Source organism: Cladophialophora psammophila, assembly GCF_000585535.1.
Source record: "Cladophialophora psammophila CBS 110553 chromosome Unknown aczJe-supercont1.11, whole genome shotgun sequence".
NCBI classification, from domain to species: domain Eukaryota; kingdom Fungi; phylum Ascomycota; class Eurotiomycetes; order Chaetothyriales; family Herpotrichiellaceae; genus Cladophialophora; species Cladophialophora psammophila.
This window is the reverse complement of record NW_006912932.1, coordinates 708,485-721,176: the sequence shown is the minus strand read 5'-3', so window position 1 is coordinate 721,176 and position 12,692 is coordinate 708,485. Positions and strand designations below refer to the sequence as shown.

The 12,692-nt window shown below is 51.4% G+C and overlaps 3 protein-coding genes across 3 annotated transcripts; 2 read left to right on the top strand and 1 right to left on the bottom strand.

The window, feature by feature from the left end:
• Window positions 1-172: 172 nt before the first annotated feature.
• On the top strand, window positions 173-2,244 carry A1O5_07480 (uncharacterized protein; the record flags this gene model as incomplete). The annotated part of the gene is made up of 3 exons (XM_007748069.1): window positions 173-390; window positions 473-794; window positions 844-2,244. 3 exons carry the CDS (start codon window positions 173-175, stop codon window positions 2,242-2,244), a joined length of 1,941 nt encoding a protein of 646 aa, XP_007746259.1.
• Window positions 2,245-4,079: 1,835 nt separating this feature from the next.
• On the bottom strand, window positions 4,080-6,460 carry A1O5_07479 (uncharacterized protein; the record flags this gene model as incomplete). Its single annotated transcript, XM_007748068.1, has 3 exons — window positions 4,080-5,508; window positions 5,564-5,809; window positions 5,886-6,460. 3 exons carry the CDS (start codon window positions 6,458-6,460, stop codon window positions 4,080-4,082), a joined length of 2,250 nt encoding a protein of 749 aa, XP_007746258.1.
• A 3,057-nt stretch (window positions 6,461-9,517) lies between these two features.
• A1O5_07478 (uncharacterized protein) lies at window positions 9,518-12,031 on the top strand (the record flags this gene model as incomplete). The annotated part of the gene is made up of 1 exon (XM_007748067.1): window positions 9,518-12,031. The coding sequence occupies one exon, from the start codon at window positions 9,518-9,520 to the stop codon at window positions 12,029-12,031; it is 2,514 nt and encodes an 837-aa protein (XP_007746257.1).
• Between the last annotated feature and the right edge of the window lie 661 nt (window positions 12,032-12,692).

The window sequence follows — 12,692 nt, the reverse complement described above, 5'->3', positions numbered from 1 at the left end:
CCAGCAGATTAGGCCGCTCCTTCGCCTAAACCGCAAGCATTCACCCGAATGCTACTCCGGCCACCATGACCCAGTGCTGCGCCCTTCCTTGAACCAGCGCCCCTCGAGCTCTTCTTCCTCTATCTCAGCCGACCGTCACCTCCACGGAGCGGCACCTTCCAAATCACAAGCCATGGCGCTCAAGTTCCTGAGTGCCCATGCCCCTCACTCGGGCTCAAGTAGCAGTGTCAAGTACTTCGATATCCGCCTGGACAATGACTACATTGTTTTCCGGGGCAATGAAGACGAGGCTGCCAGTGCCCAACTTTCTGGATCTCTGGTTCTCTGCCTCACGGAACCTATGACCATACATCACGTTGACTTGACATTGAGTGGGATCCTGCATATGTCGTATGTTGAATGGGCCCCCACGGGTGTCCCGGGAGTCCCTCACGCCCGCGTGATCATTTTCCAACTAACCTGATGTGTTCAGATGGCAGACCACTTCGACTTCCTCCATGTCTGGCCGACGCACCACGTACAAGGAGAAGACCTTTTTCGAGAAGAATTGGTCGTTTCGGGACCCGGGGAAAGGAAAGACCGAAGTGCTACAACCCGACAACTATGAGTGGCCGTTCCGATGCATCCTCGAAGGCTCTCTGCCCGAAAGTGTGGAAGGTATGAAAGATGCGTGGATCATCTATCGTCTCAAGGCCGAAATCAGTCGCAAGAGAGGGAGGGATATCGTCGTCCGCAAACCCTTGCGCATTGTCCGCACCCTTGACTCGAACGCATTGGAACTTTCCCATGCAATGGTATGCCTCGTTACAAACCAGCTTTGCCCCTCTGCTGACCCACTGCCAGTCTGTCGAGAACATATGGCCGAATAAAATAGAATACTCCATCAGCATCCCCAACAAGGCTGTCGCCTTTGGATCATTCGTACAAGTTGACTTCAAATTGATATCTCTCTTGAAGGGCCTAGTTATCGGCAACGTCTCCACCCAGGTCAAGGAAGAGCAAGAGTTCATTGTTGATCCAGAATGGGGGATATCCGCTTTGAACAACGGGCAGACCAAGACCGACAGGGTCATCGCATCGGACCTTTACAAGGTCGATCCAGAAAAGGACGAGCAGGTCATCGACGAGGTTGCCGAAGGATACCAATTTTCTCGATATCTCGAGTTGCCCAAGTCGCTAAACCAGTGCTTGCAAGACTGTAATGTCAAAGGAATCAAGGTCCGGCACAAGGTGAAATTTAACGTTCAGTTACACAATCCCGACGGTCACATTTCCGAATTACGAGCCAACCTTCCAGTCTCCTTCTACATATCTCCCAGTCTACCTATCAACGAAAACAACGATCTGGTCGACCAATCACCTCAGGCTGGACGGGCGGCTATTGCGAACGATTTGGCCAACGCGGCGCCGCCAGTGTACGGGAAGCACACTTTGGACGTTCTATATTCTGATGTGGATGGTTATCGAACACCGGGAACCGCCCTTTCGACCCCAGGCACGCCATATCTCCACAGTCGCCATGCATCCCACGAAAACCTCGCGAGCCTTGCCACCATGGCGAATGGAAACTACGTTTCGCCCATAGCTCTTGAGAATAGGCTTCAGGATCTCCGGGTTGGAGACTCTTTCATCCAGGATTTGCGGGGCAATGAAGACGGTGAAATAAGTAATCTAACGCTGCCGGTGGATGGGCGGTCCAGGAGGAATTCGTCTTCTATGACGATGCCGGTAGACTATTTCGCACCACATGATGCGTCGAATGCCAGCTCACACCCTAGAGTTAGCCCCGTCGACCAAGGTGCGTCCTCAGGCGGTCCGTCCCATACACCTAGTCAACCAGGCAGTCTCATGATGTCACGGCGAACTTCTGAAGAAGAAGAAGGAGGACATCAGTCTGGTGCTCGAACACCATTCCCTCAGTACGATCACATGGAGGATCTCGCTCGCGTTCCGTCGTATACAACAGCTGTCAAAACCCCGGCTCCAAGGTCGCAGTTTGATCGGTCGATACCTCTTCCTACATATGGGGCTGCAGTTACCCGTCCCAGTCCACCGCTGTTAGCCGAGCCCCCGACGGCTCACCTTCGAACATCACCAAGGTTGCCGGGCACTCTAACAATAACGGCGAATTCACCAGACTCACCAGTGAACGGTGTCCCAAGGGGGTCGGTTTCTCACCGAAGTGTGAGTTCAATTCAAGATGATGAGAGAAGGTTGAGGATGATGCAACTACGAGGTCGATAAGGTCGACATCGACGGGATTCCCCATCACATCGAAATTTCAAAAGTTTACGAAGGACGACGAACAGTTTTCGAATGTTAGTTGCATGTTTTAAGGGCACTAGCTCATGAAGTTTGATACCCGATTGCTTTTGCCGGACGAGATCGCTATTTTGGAGAATATCTATTTTTTCTTCTTCTTTATTTTTCGTCAATTGAGATGCAAATTGGGACCTCTCAGATGTGAAATCACCACTTATGGAGTCTTTACGGCACATTATGGGTCAGGTTTGGTATATACTAGGATGATGGTCTGGTCTCGGAATCAGCGGCATTGGTGTTTGCATTGATTGGCATTTTTGGAGGGATAGCATGATGTCCTTGTCACCGGTACCTATATGGCATCGCAGTTCACGAACGGTGTTTCAGAAGCAAACCAGCAACGAGCGGAAAATCATGGCTTTCGGGTGCAAATCGAGATTGGTTTAAAACATCTATCTATCTACGGTCATTGAAAGACAAAAAAGAGATATTTACATGCATGGGCAAGGAGGGAAGGATGGAATACGGCTGAACAGATATCCCGAGCACATTCCTTTTTTTTTTCCTTCTCTCTCTCGCGGGAGGTTCTTTTTTTTTTAACCCTGGCGAAGGAGGGAGGCAGGGCGGAGAGGGCAGGAGAGAGCAAGAACGGACAATTTGAAATGCATGTCAGAGCAGAACGAAAGGAACCCAACTAGACTGGCTTGGTTTTTTGAAAAGCCAAAAAAAAAGCAAGGGAACAAATAAAAACAAAATTTATAACCCTAACCCTCCGACTTAGCCCTGAGCCTGCCTCGAGCCAGCCTTGTTGCCGTCTTAATGTGATGCTGACCGCGCGGACTGTACTCCGCTAGGATTGACAGCCGTATCCGTGTCCATGTCCACTGTCGCGTCCGCGTGCTTGTCCCAAATTCGGACGTTATGGGCCGGCCGTCCGTCCAACGGAGGCGAGGAAGGTGTTGGCGTCAACACTGGACCTGCTGATCGTCGGCCAGAGGACGGGGGGGGGAGGGGGGGGAAGAGAAGATGGTATTTATGTGTCCCATGTATGCTGTGACTTGCCCTGCTCTGCCCTGCCCTTCTTTCCACCTTGAACTCGCTTCTTTCCGCCGGGACTCCGCTCTCCATCCCCGGCGTCGACGGATCCCCCAAGATAGAGATATCCAGGATACAGGACTCGTCACCCGAACACCCCTATCCAAGCTTAACTCGAACGGATTGGGCGGGAAGAAACGCCTAATGTCCAATGTCCAATGTCCAATGTCTATACGTAGATGTGTTGTTTTCCTCCCATGGGGTAAGTGCCTCCCGCTTCGCTTGCTTATTTCCTTGCTTCCTTGCTTCCTTGCTTCCTTGCTTGGGCAGGAAGAAGAAAAGGCAGTGTTTTTTTTTTTGGCCCTGTGACCCCGTGACCATGTGGATCTGTGGTGCTTAAAGGCATCTGTATCGGAAAATGTGTACCTAGTCGGTCTCTCCTGCATCTACGGACAGGGGGTTCATGCGTGTCTCTCGCCGGCTCAGGTGGTTGCTTGTCAGTCTGCGTATCCTGCTGAGGGACCAGAGAGTCCAGATTGCTCGAAAAAGTCCGTCTGCTGTGCTGTGTTGTACTGTGCTGGCTGGCGAGCGTGGAATATGTGAGTGTTGTCTGTAGATACATATCGATGGTTCCGAGTTCGCGGAAGGGCGAGTCGAGTCATGGGTTCCTGGGTGGAGAGCCGCTCGGCGAAGAAGCGGTCTTGATAAAAGAGGTATGAGGTATATGCGCACGCCCCTCTGCCTCCCTTTCCTTCCCTGGATGTTCACATATTCGTGAATGTTCACCAATAACACCCCTTCTTGGCCAACAGATCCCGAAACCCGTCTCCCATGGCATCGATGACAATCTTCAACTGCTTCTGCCTCTTCCTGGCGTTATATCCGATCCCCACGTCATCGTCTTCCTTCTCATGCTTCTCATTCTCCCCGTGCGGTTGCTGGTCCTCTACGCGGATCTTCACCCCCCTTGCCTCCTTGTTCTTGAACTCTACGAGCTTCGAGCCGTCCACGTCCGTCGCGCTCGCCTGCACCACCTCCAGCGAACTCGCCGCTTTCAGACTCCCTTGCTGACTCAAGGGCGTGATTGGCGTGGCGTCGAGGAGCGCTTGCCAGCGCGCCAGGAATGCGCCGGGCCCGGGGTTCGCAGAGACCTCCGGTGTAGAATTCTCTTTGGTCTCGCGGGCCGTGTCGCTTTCTGATACCATTGTGGGGAATGACGTTGATGTTGGAGTCGAGGTCGGTGTTGCTGGGCGTTCGCTGCGATCGAATGGTGGAGCAGGGCTGGATGGGCGTGAAGAAGGCTTGCTGGAGTGGTTGGAGTGGTTGGCGGAGAAGAAGATCTTTGCGATGGCCGGGTTTTTGGACGGTGGCGACTTCAACACGTTCGCCAGGCGGGCCAGGGACTGTTCGTGCATTTTATCCAGAAAGTCGGAGTGGGAGTCGAGGATGGGCAGAATGCGGGATTGTGTTTCTTGAGGGAGAGAGGAGAACAGGTCGTGCAGGGCCGGTGTCAAGTTGCCAGCTCCGCCTTTGCCGTGCTTTACCACGTCCGAATGGTTGCCACCAGGCTCTTGTCTGAAGTGCGAGGCTGCATTTTTTGCCCAGTCGAGGTACCAACCGGTTAGTTCCTTATCATTCTTAGCACACTGGTGCATGAAGACGTGGCACGACCGCTGGTGTTTGCGGAGTAGCTGGACAAAATCCCCCACCGTCGGTACGATGGCCTTGTTAGACTTATCCGTTTGGACTCTTGCTAGCTTGATCAGGTCTTTAAGGAAGTACTCGAAATCGGAAAGTGTGGAGGACAGATCGATTGCTTTGTGCATTCGTCGTATGACAGGCTCGTAAGCATCGACAACTTCGCGGACAGACAGTGTGAGGTGGTCTGGGGTCGATTTACAGAGACATTGGATTAGTTGTTTGCGGTCGCGAATGGAGAGGTGGATCGAGAGGTACTCCAACGCTTGCTTGTGATGGACTTCGGTCAGTTCTATCGCAGGCGGTGTGGTATCTTCCAAAATGGCCGTTACAATCGATATGGACTGCGTTTGGCTTTCCTTGCGGATGCGGTCTTGCTCTTCTTGCGGTTTGTGCGCGTAAACTTTCAAGGCGTGCAGCTGTTCTTTGCCGAGTCTTGCGCGTTCTCGCTCGAGTTTCGCACCCCTCGACTCGAGGTCCTTGATGTCCCAATTAAGGACCGTGGAGATGATTCTGCGCGATTGAGTCAGGCGATCACTCTGGAAGATCGGGGAGCGGGTTGGCGTACGTTTGCATGAGATTCGTGCCCTCATCTTGAGACTGAGTCAAGCCTATCCAGTTGGTAACACTGGTAACACTCATCTTGGCCAGACCAACCTTGACCATGGCATTTATCATGGTCGCGACATTTCCGATCTTCAGTGTTTGTCTGAGAACCATGTAGGGCACCAGTTTGTTGGCATTGTCAACCAGCTTCAGCAGATACTGACCCTTGGGTGACAAGATCAGAGTGTAATGCATAAGGGAGGCAATACTGCGCCACTGGTGAGTATGTGAAAAGCAGGCAGGATGAGGGACTTGCAGAGAAAGGCTGACAAAACGGGACTCACTTGACGAGGACAAACTCGTGTACGGCTTTTGTTAGTTGAGGGTGGTCTTCGAGATTGTCCGTCTCACCGGTTCTCTGCACCAAGTCGTCGAGGATATTACCGTAGACGCACTCATTGAGGAAGTCCCGAAAGGCCCGTTGCAGATCATCGGCGTTGGTGACGTCGTAGTTTGGATCGCGGTCGTTGATCTCTGGGAAGCCGGCGAAAGTGCCTCTGACGGGATATTCGATCAGGGCTGATATTGCCGTGGCGAGGGTCTTGCGGCTGCCGATGACGCCCTTGTCGTAGCTCTCGCTCAGGTTGGCCCTCTCCAGACCCTCGATGATCTCCTGACACTGCACGGTCCACCATTTCTCGGGAAGGTTGTTCAAGCCGGGCAGGTTTAGCAGGAACTTTGAGACCAGAGCCTGCAGGGCGGGTGAACTGGATGGGCTATCTTGTTGGGCGGGAAATGGGGGCCCGTAGTTTGCAAGACTGCCTGGCCTCCGAAACTCGCGAATCTGGGCGTAGGTGTCATAATGGGTCAGAATGTCGAATAGGGCAGCGGTCTGGGAAGGGGACAGAACGGCAGACATGTTGCCGGAGACTTAGAATGAATGGTGGTGCCAGCGTGAGAGTCTCTCCCAGGCAAACCTCATTAGTATCGAGAACATGGGGAACGGGAGAGCAGCTCATATGGGATCATATGGGATCATATGGGACAATAATTCCTGCAAGATCGACGAGTGACGTCTTATCACGATCCAAAAATTAGAGCCGAATCTCCGCGCACAACCAGCCAATCGCCACGAGGCTGAACGAGGCTGAACGAGGCTGAACAGGACTACATATATACGTACTCGGTATACTGGATATATATATATATACTTTATATACACCCCGAACCGTGCTTCACCCATTACTGTTTTCGTTCAGGAAACAGAGCGAAGCCACTTTAATCAGGCACGTGACCGATGGACCTTTTGAAAGCCGCTACTATAAGGGATTTGGGGGGTATAGTACAAGCGTTCCTGAAACCTGCCTGCTGCATAGCCATCCGTGGTGACAAAGTGCTCGACTCCGCCATGGGTCCTTCTGAGCAGAGAGGCAAACACAGTACTCCGTACAGTACCATATATATAGATGGAGCTTTCAGTTCGAGTGCCGAGTTACAGAAGTGAGGTGCGACATATGGACTTCAGAGTGTTGCCGATCGTACAGCATTATATTGGCCTGACAATCCAGCATCACTATATTCCTGAGGACTGGGGAGTTACACTGTACTAAGGATAACTTGACATCAATCCTCTCGACGCATTCTTCCTCGTCTCTTCGATTTAAGTTTCGAGGCAGTTACAATAGACGAGTACAGCTCGCTCCTATCCAGTCTCAAGTTCGAGCTCGGGCTCGGGCTCTATCACAGCAGCTGTCGGATAGTATATAAGCTATACCAGAAGCTCTGTCGCGGTTAAAATCGTGATGGCTGTGCGAGGCGTCAATATCGATCTCTAGGTTGCGGACGCTTGGGTCAATGTCACGCGTTTAGTGACATTAGCGGTCGTGATAAGCGTATCAGAAAGCCAGAGGACGAAATGCGGTAGAAACATCATATATCTCAATATCATTGTCGTCGCGGCCTCGTCAATCCTCTTCCTCTCTGCTCTACCATCCCGATCTTGCCCCGTCACGTGCATTCGCCTCAGCTGGAATCTCGCCTCACTCGCAACCTTACGTGACTCGAATCCTCCCCGGTCCAAATGAAGAGTATATCGACGTGATTAATAGTCGTCGATGGCCTGTTGTATTCTAGCCTCTCGATTGGCATCCCTTTGAACGATTTGGCGAGGTGGTGGTTGGTGTTTGAGTGGTTGCAAGGTCGAGTAGAAGACGTGGTGGTGGGATTGAGACGCGTGTGGCACTACTAGGCCGTGACATTTCCTGGTCGGCTGACTTGGTGCCATTGCCTGCCACCCTCATCTCGGTAGGCAGTAAACCTACCTAGTACTCTATCATCAGCGTATGTGAAGTCAAATAATGCTTACACCAGCATGGCATTCTTCGGGGCTCTAGGATTTGCTACTGGCACATACTTGGCTTGTGCAATCCTTTCCAACAGCTTTTTCCACAGTGTTTGGAGCCTTGCCCTGACCTTGCTCTTGGCTAGCATCTATGTGCTTGTCTCTTTGTGGCCATCATGGGCTTCGATTTTCCCGCTCATATTCTTCGTGTTCGACGGATGTTTCTGCATTGCCCTCTCTCCCCTCCAGAAACGTATATTTGCGCTGTCGCCGCCAGATAAGTCGCGTTTGTGGGAGGAGGTCATTCCAATTCCACCAGAACCTGCCTTTGAGTATTGAGTGACCCGAAAGCCCATCATTGAAGCTCTGGCTGATAATAAATTGAATGAACAGCCTCATCGCTGTTCATGGTCTTGGATCGAATCCGGAAACAACATGGCAATCACGTCAGCCGGCAAGACCAGCCATCAACTGGCTTCGAGACTTATTGCCTGGAGAAAATATCAACATGCGCATAATACTGTTCAACCACAACAGCCGTTGGAACACACATGCAATCAACAAATCATTACACGATTACGGCGACGACCTTCTCCGCGTCATACGTCAGACCCGAAAACCAGAGGAAGTAAGTAGATTCTACTCATTTGACATGTCTTTCGCCTGCACCAGTCTCAGCGCATGTATGCCAAGGTGGACTTGATATCTCCTGAATTGTTTATGGAGTGTTTCATTTAGAGGATGCTGCCTAGATGTACCTAGGGTGGCTGCAGGGGCAAAAGAATAACTTGGACGCTGCTTTCAGACAGTCTAACGTGGTATATAATAGTGGGACCGACCCCTGGTGCTTGTCGGTCACAGCTACGGAGGCTTAATCATTAAACAAGTGAGTCTGCTAACTCCATTTGCCAGAAGACCAAGGCTGATGGATAAAGATGTTGGCTAATGCAAGGAGTGACGCTAAAGATCCCTTCTGCCATGCTATAGTCGCTAACACCAAAGGATTGATATTCTTCGGGACGCCTCACAAAGGAGCGAATCTGACCTTCCTGGGTCGTTTCGTATCTTTGTTTGGCCACTGGACTGGAGCAAGCTCAACCTCATTGGACATACTTCGCCCGAAATCCATTCCTAACCACGTCCTTCATCAAAACTTTTTGAAGTGCCTTCCAGGAAGCTGCGGTATCGAAAACACAGTCTGTATTTTTGAGACTATACCAGAGGCAGTCTTTGGCTTCCCCGTCATCCAGGTTAGTACACAGTGGATAAAATACCTTCGCACTACGGCCCCTAACTTCATGGGGTGTAGGTGGTGGATCGAGATTCTGCGGTGATTGATGGATCGTACCAGTTAGGCTTCGAGAAGGGCCACCGCAACATGCAGCGTTTTGCGTCTGCAGACAATCTAGACTACAGGGAGATTGTTCGCTTGATCAAAAAGTGGGCAGGCGACGGTGCATCAAAATCACGCCAAATTTAGTGCTGGGATCACTAACTCGCATGCGAACAGACACACCTGCTGTTCTCTCGTCGACTGACCAGAGTAAGCGCCATTGTTGTGATTCATGGTCCTCCACTCGATGAATATCAATTAACACGCTCGCAGATGTTCTGGAGTCGCTCGCATTTCCAGAAATGCTAGACAGAAGAAGCAATATCGATCATCGTCATGGTCAAAGCTGCGAGTGGATTCAAGACAACGAGATCTATCAAAACTGGCATGACAGCAGGGATGGACTTTTGTGGATAAAGGGTAGACCCGGATCTGGCAAGTCGACCTTGATGTCATTCATCTACAGCACCTTGAAAAAGGATATTGCGTCAAAGCATAGCATTTGTCTCGACTTCTTCTTCCATGCTCGCGGATCTGAACTCCAGAAATCGCCACTCGGGATGCTTCGGTGTCTTCTCAACCAGTTATACACTCAATCCGCTGCGATTCGAGGCCCAATACGCACTGCTTATAAGGAAAAGCAAACTCAGTTTGGATCTGCCGGGCGCATTTGGCAATGGCAACAACGAGAACTGGAAAAACTCTTGATCGAGGCAGTCGAGGAAGCGGCGCAGTCACGACGATTGATCATCTTCGTGGACGCTCTCGATGAGGCCGGCAAGGATGCCGCAAACACCGCAGATTACTTTCACCAGCTGGATGGGCGGCTCAGCAGAGTGCAGAAGAAAGTGAGCATTTGCATGTCTTCTCGCCACTATCCTATCACATCCAGCATGCCAAGCGTCGAAATAACGGTAGAGCATTACAACAGAAAAGACATAATGTCTTACATGGAGAAAACGTTACGAGACAGCACACTTAAAGCTGTTCCACATGATGACTTTTCGGATTGGAACGACTTTGTAACAGAGATTACTGAGAGGGCGGCCGCCGGAGGCATCTTCCAATGGGCCCGTCTGGTCGCTCCCCTGGCGCGCAAATATCTACTTGACGGTCATTCCCCGCTAGAGATTCGTCAACGACTAGGAGAAGTGCCGGCAGAGCTCGATTCTGTTTACAGGCACATTCTTCAACATGTGATCGACGTTGGCAACCGAAAACGATCCTTACGTCTGTTTCAGTGGGTCTGTCTGGCCTTCCGACCATTGTCGGTCACTGAACTGCAGTTTGCACTAGCTGCTGAAGATGCTATGTCTTCACCGTGCAGGCTCCGTTGTCAGGATACCCACAGTTTTGTTGATTCTGATGAACGAATGAAGAAATGTATTGTGAGCTGGTCCGGTGGACTCATGGAAGTTGTTCCTGGATCTAGGCGGGACATGTTGTCCACATTGCCCGATAAGCGCATTTACGTGGACCAAGTGCAGGTGATCCACCAGTCCGTCAATGACTTCTTCACATCTAAGCCTGTGAATGAACCCTTCATCACATGCGGACTGTCCCTCCTGTCTTCGCTGGCTGAGGTTGGTCAGGAATGGCGGCACAACGAACCAAAGGCGTGGAATCCAGGCTATTCAATATATGAAAGCCATGCTGTTCTATTTCGGGGTTGTCTCAACTACTTGGGTTCGGAAGAATTGCGCATAAAGGGTGACAAATATGGCGGGCCATGCATTGAGCCACTACCGCCATTTCTTGAGTATGCAGCCTCCCAGATCTTCCACCATGCATCTTGCTCGGAGGGAACGTACTTCTTCTGTCACGAGAGACATTTATTCTTGAAGCACATGAACGAAATATTACCTACTTGGCTCGAAGTGTGCCATCTAGTGGTGGCCTGGAGGCACTTGCATTTCGATGATAAGTGTCCTACTTTGCTGCATGTTGCGTCTACACTTGACCTCATCGAATTGGTCACGGGCTTACTTGAGGATGGAACCAGTCATGAACAGCAGGACCAACACGGAAGACGTCCCTTACATTATGCAGCCAGAGCCGGCAGTATGCGCGTGGCCCAGGCACTCTTGGCTGTTGGAGCAGAGATTGAAGTCAATTGTGACAAAAATGAAACGCCCTTGAGCCTCGCAGCCAGCGTGGGTGAGGCGGACATGGTCACACTGTTGCTCACACACGCCTTACAGACGAATCAAACGCTAGGCTCGTTGGATGCTGCCTTACTGGCCGCTGCAGAGGGGGGCAGCATAGACCATCAACCAGAGGGCTGCCTAGCCGTTGCCCGCCTTTTGCTTACCGCTGGAGCTAATGCGAATGCCGAGGGCGGCCAATGGGCTAATCCTCTACAGACGGCGGTATGGGGTGGTGATGTGCGACAGGTCCAACTACTTATCGAGAAAGGAGCCAAGGTCAATGCCCAGGGCGGTCAGTTCAATACTGCAGTAATAGCGGCGTCGTATATGGGTGAAGTGGAAATGGTCCGACTGCTGATCAAGCACGGGGCAAATGTCAACGCTCAGGGCGGTGAATACGGTACGGCACTACAACTGGCCTCGGGGAATGGCCATGAGGACGTTGTCCGCCTACTTGTTGAAAACGGAGCCGGTGTGAATACTAAATGGGAGGGTTATGGTACGGCGTTGGACGCTGCTTGTCTTGAGGGTCATCTAGAAGTAGCGAAATACTTGATCGAGAATGGGGCGGATGTGACTTTGGCTGCGGTAGGTACTAGGCAAGCCGAGGATTTCAATAGACTTTTGCGTGACATGGGAAGGACAGAAAGATTTCGGGAAGTGGACTGAACGTCGGACGAGGGAATGGAGGGTCTGGGGACTGAGAAGGTCAAGGAAGAAGAGAATACGAGCGCCGAGCACAGGCCGAGGACAGAAGAGCAGGGTCACACGTCGATGACTCCATCGCTGGCGCAGTAGGATGAGGAGACCGGCGTGTCAGCAGACAGAGAAACCCACCATAAACAAACTATTGCATACTCTGAACGGTGGAAAAAAAGAAATAAGACAAGGGCACAAGGAGGGCAAAAGATGATACTCACGAGCCTTAGATAGACCCTGAGAGGTGAACGTGATGATGCTATGCTTTTCAATGATTTCTGGAGAATATCCAGGCTCCCAGATCGCCCTACGGACAAAGGGGAAGATGATGCCACCAAAAAGGGCGAGAATATGACTTTGATCTGAAAAGCCCTGAACATTGGAGAGGCTTAGCCTCGTGGTCCGTCTCCTTGACTGCCTGGGCTCTAGGCCGGACTCTATGACCCTTTTTCCACCGGAGCCTTGCCGCGTTCTGGAGCGGATCACGATGCGCGAGATCAACTCATGAGGTAATCTGGCAGTGTCATACACGAATGTCAGTCCGCTTCTTCTTTTGGGGCCCGCGAGTATCAGTCCGTTGGCCTCTCAAATTCTGCAAGATAAGTCTGGAAGAGAGGTATATGCCAAGGTG